Below are 15,624 nucleotides of genomic sequence, written 5' to 3' on the forward strand. Positions count from 1 at the left end.
CACTTAATAATCGCAAAATAAACGTCAAGTCTGAAAAAGTAAAACTGAATGTTCTGCTCTTTGTGCGGGAAATATTTCAGTCAGTTTCTATGGCAACAGGTCTGTGTGTTAGTGTAGTTGACACAAAGAGCGAGGAAAAAGAAGAACACGAATGGTTCTGCGTTTTTCTTCAACTATGTTTCTGCATTATTTTCCTTTTTCTATGGCGCACTGCACTAAATTACTTACACCAACATCTCCAGGTTTCATTTAGTTAACTGGATTGTTCCACTGCAGCAGTGCGGCTATGAATGGCAAGTAAAAGAACTGACTTTTTACCTTCCGGATGTGATCAATAACATGCAACGCGTTTATGACAGGTCGTACCCAGCTGTACTGCGGCAAGTCTGGAAGGTCGGGTCTGGGGGGAACCTGGCCGTACCTCTCCCCCAGGATCGCCACCAGCATCTGGCTGCGGCACACCTCCGACAGACACAGAGCTGCGGCCCGCTCCGACTCCTCCTCCGTCACGCCCCAGCGAAGCTCCACCTCCTGCAGGTGGAGGCAGTGGGCGGCGGCGCGGCGGCGGAGCTCGGGAAAGACGCTACGCACCAGGACGTCCCGTTCGGCGTGCATATCTCTGAAGGTGGAGGAGATGAACACCCGGACCCCTCTCCATCTAGGAGCAGCAGGAACAATTAAAAGTCAAGTCAACATCAAATTTAACCACCAAATCAGTCGAGAAACTTTACCTCAGCTTCGGGGCGGCTGGCACTGAAACAACGTTTGAAGTCTGTGGTCCTTTGGCTCCATCTGGTGGCGGGATGTTGTACAGTTTGTCTAAATGCTCAATGTGATCCAGCAGCCTGGAAGATCCTCGCTCTGCCACGAATCTGGTAATTTAAAGAAAGTTTACTTTGGTTAGCAACCTTCAAGTGTTTAATAGAATTAACCCAAAAGCACTAATTATAAATATTAGTTACACTGAAGCGCAACTAATATTTGCGCTTCAGCAAGGAGATTACATGTTCTATAATGCCCTCAGATGTTGTATTTATGTTTACATCTTCTTCTCTGCATACAGTGTTTGTTTCTTGTTTGAAATAAAGATATTGAGATAAAAGAAAAAGAAAGGATTAGGAGAGGAAACATAACTGCTGCATAGACAGTTACTCTACTTCAAAATAAGAGCGTGAACATAAACGTCTATCTACTTGAAGAAATCTGAACAGTCAAAACAAAAACATCAACACGTATCTGTCAAACCTTATTCAATTGAAAGTTTACAAAAAAGCCAGGTAAGTAAATTAGTGCTTAAGAATGTATCTGCCAAATAATTTAAGGCAAAGCTAAGTGCTAATGCTTTCAAAGTTAGCAAACGTGCTAAGCTAACAATAACCTATTAGCTCATTTGCGGAGATGAGAACACAATTTAACTTTTTGTTGTAATAAAAAACTGTGGAATATATTCTTGGGTGAAAGTGGATGTAACAAGGTTTTTATATTTGCCTCATTTGGATCTAAACTTTTCTCCATTTTTACCTCAAGATTTGCTCACTGAAGCCCCTCAGCACCACATGGTTCCTGTCATCAGGTTCCTCTGAGAGTCCAACATGGCTGCACACAACAGTACAGGATGAGTTGGAACCCACACGGCTTCAGAAACGGAAATCAATGCAGAATTTATGAAAACAACAATACCTGTCAGATATGAAGATATTGACACTGAGAGCTTTTTTGTTCTTGGTTTTGTAGTTCTTGATAGCCCAAACAAGTTCATTATCCAGCCAACTGTGTGCGATTGTGATGATGTTATCCACCTGAGAAAAAGGAGTATTTAGCTCTGACTTTATTCAGAATGAAATACCGGCTACAAACACAGTCAGACCTGAAGCTGCTGTCTAAATTATGCATCAGGCTAGAACTGCAGACAAACTGGCACCAAACAGAAGCTGTGATTTTTAATGACATTTTTGCATGTATAAGTATTTCAGAAAAGCTACTGGTGTCTGTTGATTTCATTAAAGGTGATCCATTATGTTCATCGAACAGGTTAGGATAGGTCTACGGGTTATATTAAACATTTTTATTGTATATTTTGCAGAAAATCATCCTTATATTAAGAGATTTTTGTCCTTTCAGACTAAAAGAGCTGTTTAAGGGCATCTTGTCAATAAATAAAAAATAAGCTCCTAATGGCCACGCCACCCCAAAACAATGTTTACACTTGCAAGTGAAAATGGCTGCAGACAGATGCGCATCCATAAATCTATGAAAAGCAGAAGTGGAGCCTCCTGCACAACCAGCAAGAATGCAGCAAGTTGTTTTTGGATGGTAACAACAAAACACTTGTCTTTTTCCAGCAGCCAAATACATCGATATAACCAGCTGACCAAATGTGCTTAGGTTGCTAGGTAACATGTAACCTAAGCTAGGTTGCTAGGTAACGGGGCAGCGCCTGCTGATTTGTGACATTACACTCTGGTGGTTTTTACAACGGCACATTTTTCACACACAAAACAACATTAACTTTCTGTCAAAAAGAGCAGCGTGTTTTTTTGTCGTTTGTTTCTAGAAACAGTGGAAAACCCAAATGGAAATATAAAAATGTGCAAAATGTGAATTTTGCATAATAGGTTCCCTTTAAATCATGACCAAAAACATTTCAACTGTAATCTAAATCATCAAACAATCTGTGTAAAGGACCATTAAAAACATGTGGTTCCTTTTACAACTTTTTTTTAGTTTTGTATTCTGTGTTATTTTCTTCTGTTCTTAACTTCGAAAAGCACATACCTTGTTTTTCTCGGTTAACAGCTGGTACAAAGGACTGTCTCCTCGGTGATTGGTCGATTCCTGCAAAAGGAGAGTCCATACAACATCGTTACCTCCAACATCGCAACAAGACTTCTGTGCAATTGATGGATTATCTGTCACCAAACTCATGGATTTAATGACTGTTGGTATAAAAGTACCTTCAGTTTTCAATTATCTGCAGGGCTGGAAGTAACAATAATTTTAGCAAAGACATTTTGCTGCCAAAAATAAAACAACAGCATTTCTTTACTGAATGCTTTATCATAATTTACAGTTATTTCTTCTGAAACAATCGTTTCATATTTACCCCACAGTTTCATATGCGCAGTCACCGAACCCTTCTTATCCCCCCCACCTCCCGACACACAAAATACTTTGCGGTATTCTGATTTAGAAATGTAATTATATTAGCTGTGTTACCACCCCCACGCCACTAGAGGCAGTAGCAACCCCGAAAAGATTAGACACAAGCTCAAATCCATGCTGAGAGTAGAACTCCTTCAATCAGTGCTCCTCCGCAGCTCTGATTGGCTCAGCAATGTAACGTGATCCTCTGCAGCAAGTGATGGCAAAGCGGGGCGTCATCACGACTTTACACAAGTGTGTCTTTACCTCCGCCGAACCCCTGAGACCGACTCATCGAACCCCTGGGGTTCAATCGAACCCAGGTTAAGAACCACTGTATTAATCACTGCAATAATTATATTGTTCTTTCTCAGTGTGTATACTCAAATTAACAGCTAATCTAATACCAGAGTAGGTAATTATTTCAATAAGAGAATAATCACTATTAATACGATTCTCCAATTCGTCAACTGGAATCTTCTCTCCATGTCAGTTTTTTTTAATGCTACACCTCAGATTTCATGATGCACAGAAGCACCAAACATCCTGACCTCCATTTCTTTGGCCAAACGTCGGGTGTTTTCCAGCAGGACGTCGGATCGCAGCTCCACTTCGTTGCAGTCGTTGTTACAGGTCCTGAAGAGCCGGCAGTTTTCCGATCTGTTCTTGATCATCAGAGCGAGCAGAGCTGATACCTCCATCATCTGCAGGAGTTCACGGACACGAACAGAACCTTACTGGGAGCTTTTCTCCACCACAGAACATATTCTCAGTCATTGAGTTACACTGAATTGTGAAGCTGCTTCACTAAAACGATTCGGCTTGTTGGTAACATCGTAACGTATCGTACACGCTCGGTATTTCTCTTTAGAAAATATCCAAGATGGCGTCGCGGCGGAAGCGCTCCCAAATATGTTTATATTTCACATACAAAAAAAAAACAATAAAAGGTCCGGTTGCAACATGTTCAGCACTTTAATCACAATAAAAAGAGGAAATGCCTCCAACATGCTCAAAAAGTTGGCCAAACAGCCTGAAACCGATTTGTACGAACGTAAAGTGTTTGATATGTTGCTTAGCAACGGCGGTGACTCAAGGGGGCGGAGTTTCGAAAACAGTCTCCGCATCCTGGTTATTGTATTAATGTTAACTCCATACTGAATGAATAATCTCCCTCTCACAATAACATTTACAGTCGAATTCAATAAATTAGAGGATGTTTTCAGACGAGGCTCATTTATTAATTCGCATTTCATGTTAAAATGTTCATTTAAAAGAGCACTTATTGTTTAGCAAGTTCTAAATGTGTTTTAATGGAATATAGCATGGTAAATATTTTGAATTAAAGAGTTTCCTAATTCGATGAGAATCGAAAATGGAATCGATAAGTGAAATTAATAATGGAATCGGTATTAATAAATTCTTATAAATTTCCATCCTAAATCAGGTTATTGCAAAACCAAAAGTCACTCACAGTTGGAGTGAGAGGGTCGTGCTCTTCCTCTTTTCTCCTACGCTTCTTCCTGTCATCATCATCATCTTTTTCTTCTTCTTCTTCTTCTTCCTCCTCCTTCACCTTGTCCAGTTCCTCCGGGTCCGGCGGGATGCAGAAGTCCTGCTTCCTGCTCCAGGACTCATCGTTCCACAAATGGGTGGCAACGAAGAGGACGGTGTTGCCGGGTAGTGGCGGCACGTTGTAGTTGCAGGAGATCTGGACGGCCGTCTCCAGAGCTTTGCGGTAGCGGTCCAACAGGTCGACGCTATAAAGCCTTTGACTTTAAAACACACATCAAAAGATAACACTGTTTCAATGTTCATTTTTAACACGAATGTAATATTTGAAAAGCAGATTTAGGACTGGATCTAATTATTATTGTAGTAATTGATTATTCTAACAATTGATTTGGTTAAAATTCGACATATTCTGCAGATTCGTCCTTTATGCAATATTAAAAATACATTAAAACATTTTAATTCCTTTTTTAAAGAAGGAAATAAACATCTTATTGCCTAAAATGCAATAACAGCATATGTGTACACTGTATTATTTGTAGCAAAAGATACATCTGCAGAAATACTTTGAACAACAAAAACTTTGCTACTTGTGAATTCTGGGTAAACATATTTACAAATGTGTTTTTATTACTATGTAGAAAACAAAACGTTTGTTTTTTATAACAGCTTTGGCTTAATTACTGCTCTGAGTCTGTTGCACTTTCATCAAATGACCTTTTGTGATGACTTGAGTCGAGTCTATACTTCAATTAACGATTAATAGATTACTAAATTAGATAAGATTTTTGCACTAATCAGTTAACAGTACAGTTAATCACACTATATCCAATTAATCACGATTAATCGTTTCATCACCAACGTCATTAATGTCACATTTTTACAGTTTTAATCTAATCTCACTTGGCTTTTAGAAGCTGGGCCTTCTTGTTCTTGTACAGGCGATAGATGAACGGCACGCCGAGCGTCAGCTTCATCCTCCCCTTCTTACACTTCTCCCAATCATGGCGGGAGCGCGGACTCTTGGGAACTTTCTTCAGGATGCTCAACAGGATTTCTTTGGCAGGTGGGATCGCTTTCTGGGAGGCAGAGGCTAAACGGAGAAAGACGTATTTTTACAAACTTTTCAACCTTTAATGTTGCATATGTTCTACATCTAAACCAAATTCATGAGGAAAATGTAAAAAACTAAACGCCACAATAAACTGGTGGGGCTTTATGTGCAAACCATAAACTACTATAGTCTTTTAAAAACTGAAGTTAAAATAAAAACTTTGTGAGAAATGGATGCATTTAATTTAAAGGTTCTGATGATTAACTGGATAAAATTGGCACATTCTGGAGATAATTGATTTAACCACTTGAGGCTCTTTTTTTTTTTTACAAAATAATGCAAACAAGCAAATAATTCAATTAAAAAATAAAACTGTTAGTGCCTGAAATGCTATAGCATAGCATTTCTTTAGTGTATCGTCTGTAGCAAAGAACGCATCTGCAGCTAAAACAAAAATCACTCTACTAATCTACAGATTATTTTTTGGATTAATAACTGGAAAGCAAAAGGTTCTTAAATATATTTTCTGTTTTTTACAGTGTTTGAACCAGGTGATCTAAAAATGCCACATATTTGTAGGCAGAGAAGTTTTTTCATCTTAAATGCAGAACATATTGATATTTTTTTGTGCTGTTCTTTTAGCAAGTGGCCTTTTTTAGGCTGTGTATACTCCAGTAAATGATTAATCAATAACTAAATCAGATGACAGTTATTTTAATAATTGATTAGTCACAATTAATAATTGATTAATTGTTGCAGGCCTAATCAATCTGCTTTGTTAAACTGAGGTGGTAACTTTTTTTTGGCCAGGCGGAGTTTTAAACAAATCAAAATGGGACATTTTCTGCATTTAGCAATTTTAAATCTTTGTTATTTGTGGTGCGTCTTACCTAAAGCGCGAAGCTCCAAGATAACTTTGTAAGCAGCGAGGAATCTGAAAGGAAACTGGCGGCTCTGAATGACTGCTTTCTGTGGAAACATCCAAATATTAACATCAGAGACGCGTTTTTAATTCAACAGATCTGTGGCTCATCAGAGCGTGTCGCACCTGATTAGTCAGCCTGCGGAGGATCTTTTTGTGATGAGCCTCACTGATTCCTTTAGTGATCATGTTCCTCAGGTTTCTCAACATGGCCATGAACGGCAAAGATCCGCTGTCTGAACAGGAGAAACAAACATTTACCACAAACTTTTAAGGCCTTCTTCCAGGGCTGGGCGCTTAGTTAGCGCCCAGCTAACTGGGCGCTAACTAAGCGTCCAGTTAGTTATCGAATACGATTTATCAAATATTTCGGATTTTGAAGATTTGACTTTTGAAAAATCTGTTTTTTTCTCCAACCAATGTACTCCTTATAGTTTCCATGATGTCAATCCGCCCACGGCAGCCATCTTGTTTTCAATTATGTTTTGCAGCTTCTACTTATCTGGACTCTGAGTTCAGGTGAACTCAAAGAAAAAAATCATAATATTACCAGAATAAAGTTGTAATTTTATGGGAACTACAAAAAAACTTAACCAGGTCAGTTTGTGTTCATTTTCTGTTATTTTCCCTATTGGAGTCATTACTTTATTCCCATAATATCAGAAACTTTTTTGTGGTGATATCACGACCTTATTCTTGTATTATTTTGGCTATTGTCGTACAACTTTATTTTTGCTATTGAATAAAAAGAAGGTAGCCTGGGGCTAATATATATATATTTGAAAGGTTTTGTTGGCTCTAGGGATCTTTATTTGAAAATAGTTCGACAGGAAAAAGGGTAATGACGGAGGGGGAACACATGCAAATGTCGCCAGGCAGGGAATCGAACCTGCGACCACAGTCACGAGGATTATGGCCTCAATTGCGTGGGTTGTGCTTTGCCCCTGCGCCACCACAGCAACCCCTGGAGGCTAATATTTTGTTGTAGAGTTGACCTGAAGTGAAAGTAGTCTAAATAAATAGAAGCTGTAAAATACCATTGTCAAACAAGATGGCCGCCACCGGGCGTGCTGACATCACCATTAATTATGTAAACACCCCCCCAAAAAAATTCAGGATTTTCCAAATTTTAAATCCTCAAAACCCCACAAAAAACCGATTAATCGATAAAAACCGATTCATCTCAAAGATCTGGAGCAAACAAAGAGGTTATTTTTTCTCCTGTTATGATAAGCTAGTTGCCGCTAACGATGGATGAGTTTGAGTTTTCCTTTCAGACCTATGAGCTTCTGCCAGGTGGCGGCCTTGTTGCCCTCCAGACTGATCAGCCGTTCCCACGTCCGCGGCTCTTTGAGCTTCATGCGCTGCCCGGCTCTGTCCGGCTCCCACACGCCTTTTATTCCACTGCGGGTGAACGCCATCGCATCGCTGGGGTACCTGCAGAAAGTCAGACACAGAGACTTTACAACGGTTTTCTGCTAATCTCAAAAACCATTTTAAACATTTCGCCTTAAAAAGGGGCAAATAAATAAAAATATCACAACTTGCAGCGGTTTATGTTTTGATTTATTGAGTTGTTTAAACATTTAAGTTGGGTTTGGAAAAATGTTCTAAAATAATTCCCACAAAGGTAAATGCAAAATAACTAGATGATAAAACTCTTATGTCTGGAGTTTTGGTCTAAATTAGCCCTTTTTTTAAAAAAAATTTTGTTCACAGATATTTCATGATTTATTTCATTTGTTGTTTCTGTTGTTTCGTTAATTTATTTTGGATATTTAAAATGTATTCTAGTTCCAGTGTTAAAAGTTCATTAAATTTTAAAGTTTGATATGTTCTTGCATTATTATGCCATTGTGTTACTTAAAAATGGTCTAAAAACAACAATATTAAATGTTGTTATCATGACAGGCGTAATGAAAACCAAGTCAAGGGAAAAATTGCTTTATGAAAACTTTTTTCTTCAGTTTGGATTTTGACTAGGCCATTGCTCTACTTATATTTTTGTTATTCTGAGTTATTCTGTCATATTATGACCTAGTTTGGGCAAAACCTCAGCTGCCAGTCAGCCAGCTGGACCTTATGGAAGCCCACATCACCACACCTACACCACCGTGCTTCACACTTGGTAAAATGTCAGATGCAACTCTGCAAACTAAGTTTCCTCTTTCTCTAAAAGAGAAGATTTCTCGTTTATATCTTCTAGACAAGTCAAACTAGTAACATTGCTTAATTTTATAATTAGTAATTTAAACATGCAAACTTGGAGTCTGAGAGGAACCTCTAAGGTTTTTTGTGATTTCGGAGCAAACTTGAAGTTATCTGGCTCATACATCTACTAAAAAATTGAATCAACTGAGCAATGCAACAGCCTCTGGATGTCGGTCTCCACCATCAGGATGTCTGAGTCTTACTTTTTTCCCAGGATTGCCATAACAAATTCAGCAGGTTCTTTAATGTGGAGCTTCTTGATCAGCTTCTTTATGCTGAACTCGCTCTGTTTTTTGTCCACCACCTCTCTGCTGCCCTCCAACTGGAACTGAGAAAAAAAAAAACACCAGTTGAACTGCAGCAATTCAGAATAATCAGGCAGACTGCAGAGATTTTACTTTATTTTCCACCTATGATTTGACAGAAAAACAGAAGATTATTAAAGTCTGCAGTTAAAGTGAAAAATAAACAAAGTAGTAACTTACAAACTTCTTCAGAATTCCTGGATCAGATTTGAGAAATTTGGCCCATTGTTCAAGGTCTGATTTAGATGGTTTCTGAAAAAAAAAAAAAAAAAAATCAGACAAAATACTGAAAACAGGGAGCTGAACCAGTGGAGGAAAGTCCAGAGATGAATTACAGAAACAAGTCGACTTCATTAAAGGGGACCTATTATGAAACATTTACATTTTTGCACATTTTATACCTCCATTTAGGTCTGAACTGCTTCTAAAAACAGTCCAAGAACTTTGAAAAACAAAACTAAACAATAAGTTAAAGTTTTTTGGTATTTGGAAAGTGAGCCATTTCAAAATGAAATTGCCTGTTTAGTCACAACAGGCAATGTGCTGTTACCTAGCAACCCCAGCAGGGTCCAGCCCGTTACCTGGCAACCTCAGCTGAATTTGTGGGGCATAGCCAGCAGTAGCTTATTTGGATTTAAAGTGACAGAGTCCCTAAAACTCAAAATAGGCAGGACTGACCAGACTGAAATCTCATAATCTAAGAATGATTTTGTGTAAAAAATGCAATAAATATCTTTTGTAACCCCCATACATCTATCTCAACCTGTTCAAGGAAGCATAATAGGTTACCTTTTATTTTACTAAAGTAAGTTTCCTACCTTTCCTTTCTGTTTCTTCCGGCTGTGTTTGCAGCGGTGTTTGCGCGTGTTGTACTTGGCCAGCTGGTACTCGCTGAACTGCTTAAACTTGTCGACCATCCCTTTCTTCAGACACGTCGGAAGGCACTGGGTGAAGCACTGGAAGAAAGCAATCAGTTTGTTTAGACAGAAATGAAGGAGTGGAGGCTATATGGAGAAACTGATGTTGACTCAAACTTACTGTAGAATAGATTCTGACTATTTCCAGCCAATCGGAGGGCAGCTGGACGGCAGCGCAGAAATATCTGCGGACGTGCGGCTTGGTGGGGGCCAGATTGGCGGCCAGAGCCACTAAAAAGTTTGTGGTGATCCTGATGTTTAATTCTTGTCTGGTGTAAACAGCAACCTGGATGGGAAATGAAGAGCAAATATTGATATGATGACATGCCTCATAAACCCTATAATCCTTACAATGGCATTACAATCATTACTTTGTGGAAATCAAGTTAACCTTTGATGTTAAAGAAGACCTATTATGTAAAATTTTAATTTTGCATGTTTTTATACTTCCATTTGGATTTCAACTATTTCTAAAAACAAAAACAAAAAAAACCACCCAGCTTTTTATTTAGCAATACATCGATAATTTTTGGTTATGGAAAATGAGCCGTTTCAAAAATGTGTTGAGTCACAATCAATGGGCACTGAGCACGTTACCTAGAAATCCCAACACGTTACCTAGCAACCCAGGCAGAGCCCCAGTACGTTTGGTCAGCTGGCTTTATTCTTGTTGGTTGTGCAGGAGGCTCCACTTCTGCTTTCCAAAGATGTACGGTTGTATAATTGAGCATTTGTTTGCAGCCATTTTCACATGCAGGTGTAAATGTTGAGTTGTGCAGCTTATTTGGATTTAAAGTGACAAGAGGCCATAACAAAGCTCAAAATAGGCAAAACTGAGCAGACTAAAATGCCATTATCCAAGAATGATTTTGTGCAAAAAAATGTTTTAAATATATTTTGTATCGCCTACAGACCTTTCCTAACCGCTTCAAAAATCCACAAAATGTCTCCTTTAACGGGTTATAAAGTCAACGAACTGAACACAGACTGACCTTAAGCAGGAACTCCGGGTCTCGGTCAGAAACGTCTTTGGCCAGCTGAGTGATTTTGGTCCAAACGCTGTCCTCCGAGTTCCAGTCCGGCTGGCCTGGAGGTTTGCTCTTATTGACCAGAGAGCAGCAGACGGCGTTCAGCAGGAGGTACTGAACGACACAGACACAAATCAGCACCCAGGGGTCAAAGGTGACAACTTCATTTTTGTTCTTACAATAGATTAAAAATAAAACCTTTTTATCTTTCAGCCTTTCTAAAGTGCTTTTATTTCCTCTGTCCAGTTCTGGAAACTCTTCCTGTCTGACGGCGACGGAGCCATCAGGTTTCTGGTTGATCATGTCCATTTCTACGACTGGCATCTCCATGGCAACCTCAGCGTCCTCTTCATCGTTTTGCTCCTCAAACAACATGATGTCTTCATCCAGCTGCTGATGAAACACAGTTCATACTGAAGACATCAAAGCATTCAGAGCAGCTTCAGTGAACATTTTCGGTTAAACAAGATATTTACAAACATTTTATAGAAAGAACAAGTTTTTCTCACTGATTATAATCAGGCTAAACTGTTTCTGATTGAAGTCAGTTAGGATTATTGAGATTGGTTCAAGTTGATAAATGCTAGAATGAAGAGATTTTTTTATTAGTTTCTAAAAAGCCACAGGTTTTTGCAAAGATTACTATGTCTTCAAAAACTGGTTTAAAGTTAATTAAATTATAATATTTAAAGACAAAGGAAAAAGTATAAGATTAAATAATATAATCTGTTTTAGATTATTTAATCTAAAGTATAGATCAAATAATCTGTTTTTAGATTATTTAAACTAAAAACAAAATTTTTTTACTATGTTATAAGTGAAATAATCTACCACTAGCACTTTTCCTATCAATATTAAGAAATTATTGACTAAAAACAAGCTTATTTTTCTTGCTGAAAAGTTACTTAAAATTAGTTTTGTCTTATTTCAAGTGATCAGATGTTTGCACTAAAAAATATACCAAACAGTTGGTAAGATTTTGTGTTTTTTGCAGTGAAGTCATTCAGTTCAAAAGACAATTCTACCAAAGACTAAAGAAAATATATGTGAACAATTTTTAAAAATTATATAGATTTTTATCCTTCATAATTCTGAAATTATAAATAATGTAAGTGAACTAAAACACAAATCATTAGGTTTGTTTATAGTACAGTTAGCATAAGTAAGAAATATAGAAAGTTTGTTTTTGTACCACGCTTGATTCTTCAAAGGACGACTGCATCTCTTCAGATATTTCCTCCTCTTCTTCTTTTGCGTTATTTTTCTTTTGTCCATTTTGCTTCAGGAATGAAGGAGGATCAGCGAAGCGGTTCAGCAGAGAATCCCCGGTGAGCGGTGAGGAAACCAGAGCGTTGGAGGCGACAGTGGAGGTGAAGGAAGAGGTACGACTCTGAGACCCGGAGGAGAGGAGTGTGTTCTGGGTGCTGAGGAGAGGAGAACTGACGGAGGAAGAGGAGGAGAGCAGAAGAGAAGAGGAAGAGGTGGAGGACAGCCTGGTTGGCTGAAGAGACGGAAGGGAAGAAGGATGAAACAGCGACGACCCGGATGTCATCGTTGACACCTGGGATAAAATTTTATTCTCCAAACTAGGGGGGCAGTAGTTGGAGGTCTGACTTCCTGAAGCCGCATTCACCTGCTGCAGGGTCAGCGCCTTCATTTCTGCAGAGAAACATACAGAGTAAAGCATTCACATGCTCTTACTTCTACAAACATCGGTGCATTTTCCAATGACTTCACATCAAATACCAGCAGAATCAATGTTCGCACCTTGTTTGCCACAGTTAACAGGTTGATAAACGTTCTGGTGACTGTAGCATCTGAACTTCACTCTATCTATCCAACTTCTTTGCAGAAAAAAATGTTTTCAAAAATGAGCGGGATAATCTGAACATCAGCACCCAATGCAATATCAATCCAAACGTAACAAATATAACTACATTTCATCAATCAATTAAACTCTTCCTTCTGCAGTCTTCATATTCTACCCACAACCTTCTTAAAGGGGCAGTGTTGTGTATTTTCCAGGAAAATAGCGTGAATTTATAACACAATCAAGTAACTAATATGGTTTAAAATTAATCTTACTTTGTTATTCAATGCCTTGAAATTGGGCCTCTGTCTCTTTAAAAACTCCTGCTCCGACTCTCCACTTTCAGGAAGAAATCACAGCCTGGCTTTCCATTAACCCTTTGGCCATGTTTTTACCAGCGTTTCACTGAGAAGTCGCTCCTATAACAAGCTCAGCAGTTCCAACAGGTTTTTGCTAATTGCTGCTGGCTAGTCTGAAGGAGCTGAGTGGGAGACTCGCTGCTTTGTGAGGAAGAAGCTCAGAAGCTTGGAAACTTAGCCTGGGTGGTTCACACAGCTGAATGGTTGCCATGGAGATTAAAGGATTTCTCAAACCTGCATGAAAAATTAAAGCAACACTCCAGGTGAATAATGATGAGTGAATAACATCATAACACAATGTAAAGTATTGCTTCTGAAAACATTGTTCACTGCAACTTTATTCCATATTTTTCCTTAGTTTCTTAAATTTGAATGTTTATTTTTCTTGTTTTGTATGCATTATCTTTTAGGGTTTTATTTTTTTGTCTCTTTCGATTAATGTGGTGTCTTCTCTCTGTTCTTTTAAGTTTCTAGAAAAGAACTTTGATAAACTTTTGTATGAATGCTAGGGGTAAACAAATACAACCGTCTTTATTTCACAAATAAAATAAAAAAAATTATCTGACTGAGACTGAGCTCTTTAGCAATAAAAGTGGGGCAATAATTTTGCTCTCATGAAGAGACGTGCAGCTAGCTTAAATGTGAGTCTGCAAAACAAAAATCCAAGTCACTCTTTTTGGATTTGTAAAATAAATATTTAGAAAACCATTCAGTGTTTTTCCTTCCTCACAAATTTCCACTACTTTGTGTTGGTCGATAACAAGAAATCCCAACAATCTAATTAGGTTTCGTGACCGAATGAGTTTAAAGAGGTCAAAGGTGATTGCAGCCACTCCTCCATATCCCAGTTCAGCTGCATTATTTCTGCTGACTGAACAAACGGTTGACGTATTGAGCAATAAAATGATTAAGTCAGAAAAAGAATAATAATACAACGAAATAAAATGAAGCGCACCGATTTAATTAGGGTCTAAATATAGCCAATATATTTAAAAGTTTACTCTCTGCAAGCATAGAAATTATATCGGGACTCAAACAAGATTCTCAAACACACAACAAAGTTTTAAATTTGTCCAGTGTTTCATATCAGAATCACTTTGCATTTGAATCCGGAGAAAATGACCTCAGTTCAGACAAGAAATAACCACAATGTCCTGACTAGCAATGAACAGAGTTAGTAAAGGCGTGGCGGTCAGCCGACACCAGACGCGGAAACTCACCAAACACCAAAGATTCAAGCTTCACGTGAAGAGGACAGACTCTAATCTACAATATCTGGACATAAATTATGCTATCCATTGATGTCCAGCTGTAGTTCAGTACTTCTAGGAAGCCAGAAGTACCAGGGAAGGTGACGCGTTTAGCTAGTCAACGTAATACGGTGTACGTTGCAAAGGATGCGCACCATTTCTGTGCCGGTGTACCGGGTGGGCGGGGTTAGCCTGAGAATCTTCTTTCATATTTATATTAAGTTATTAATAAAGTCAGTTAATCAGAATGTTATGATGAATTACATACCATATATTCTTATTGTTGTTGGTTTTATCATTTATGCATCTTTATAGCAATACATTAATTGAGTAGCAGAGACTACATGATTTATTTATGTTTTAGCCATTCAGAAAAAAAATATGCCTTTCCCTTATGAACTATACTGCCTTACTTACTAAAAAAAAGTTTACTTTTGATTAAATGTGTGAAGGAAAGACAACTTCCAGACACTATTCAGTATCAGTGTATTTATGTCCTTTAATAGGGCTTATTTAATAGTTACAGGTTTTTATATATGACCATCTTAGATTTAGATTGAGGTGAAATACATTTTCACCTCAATTATCTCTTTTTGATATATCCCCTGCATCTTATACAACTGCCATGGTCGGACGAATTTACTTTCAGAATCCAATGCTATTTATTTAATAAAGTTATCTGCACAGAAGTGGTCGTGTATAATGCTACATAATTTGAAACCAGATCCTGAAAAAAAACAAAAACAAAAAAAAAACTCCTCCCACTCCGTCTTTTCAGCACTTCTGTCCTAGTCCTCCACCGGCGGATTGTTAAGGAGCGCTTGCAGTGATTGATCGGTATTTATATTTATAACCCCCTGTGATTTACAATTTCTAAGCTGCCTTGTTGCTAACAACCAAACATACATACAGTTTCTGAAAACGCATGAAAAGGCTTGCTCAAATAAAGTTATAAATGCTCAGATGGATAAATATCCACAGGGAATCTTGTCTTGACCCATCCGAGCTACCGTATCCCACATATTGTTTTCATTTAGTAAATCTCATTATTCTCGCATCTCTCGCAGTAAAACGCTATTGTCTGTTTTTTACGTATTAGGGTAAGTAAATAGAAA

The 15,624-nt window shown here is 38.2% G+C and overlaps 1 protein-coding gene across 5 annotated transcripts in view; it reads right to left on the reverse strand.

Moving 5' to 3' along the window:
- The window catches only part of tep1 (telomerase-associated protein 1), a 35,108-nt gene extending 20,463 nt beyond the window's left edge, over positions 1-14,645 (reverse strand). For 2 of the 5 annotated variants that reach the window (XM_081598297.1, XM_081598296.1), the window contains exons 1-18: positions 12,283-12,842; positions 11,289-11,483; positions 11,055-11,204; positions 10,184-10,348; positions 9,964-10,101; positions 9,326-9,397; positions 9,044-9,168; positions 7,909-8,066; positions 6,756-6,865; positions 6,598-6,676; positions 5,557-5,746; positions 4,616-4,916; positions 3,693-3,845; positions 2,776-2,835; positions 1,681-1,799; positions 1,522-1,596; positions 732-872; positions 367-658 (exon numbers count right to left, since the gene is read on the reverse strand). In XM_081598297.1, coding sequence (XP_081454423.1) covers positions 367-658; positions 732-872; positions 1,522-1,596; positions 1,681-1,799; positions 2,776-2,835; positions 3,693-3,845; positions 4,616-4,916; positions 5,557-5,746; positions 6,598-6,676; positions 6,756-6,865; positions 7,909-8,066; positions 9,044-9,168; positions 9,326-9,397; positions 9,964-10,101; positions 10,184-10,348; positions 11,055-11,204; positions 11,289-11,483; positions 12,283-12,777 — 3,018 coding nt within the window. In that variant the 5' untranslated portion in view covers positions 12,778-12,842. The other 3 variants (XM_008434019.3, XM_008434020.3, XM_017310209.2) reach the window with 3 other exon arrangements.
- Positions 14,646-15,624: the final 979 nt, after the last annotated feature.

This window comes from Poecilia reticulata, chromosome 17 (genome assembly GCF_904066995.2).
Source record: "Poecilia reticulata chromosome 17, P_reticulata-male-v2, whole genome shotgun sequence".
Lineage (NCBI taxonomy): Eukaryota > Metazoa > Chordata > Actinopteri > Cyprinodontiformes > Poeciliidae > Poecilia > Poecilia reticulata.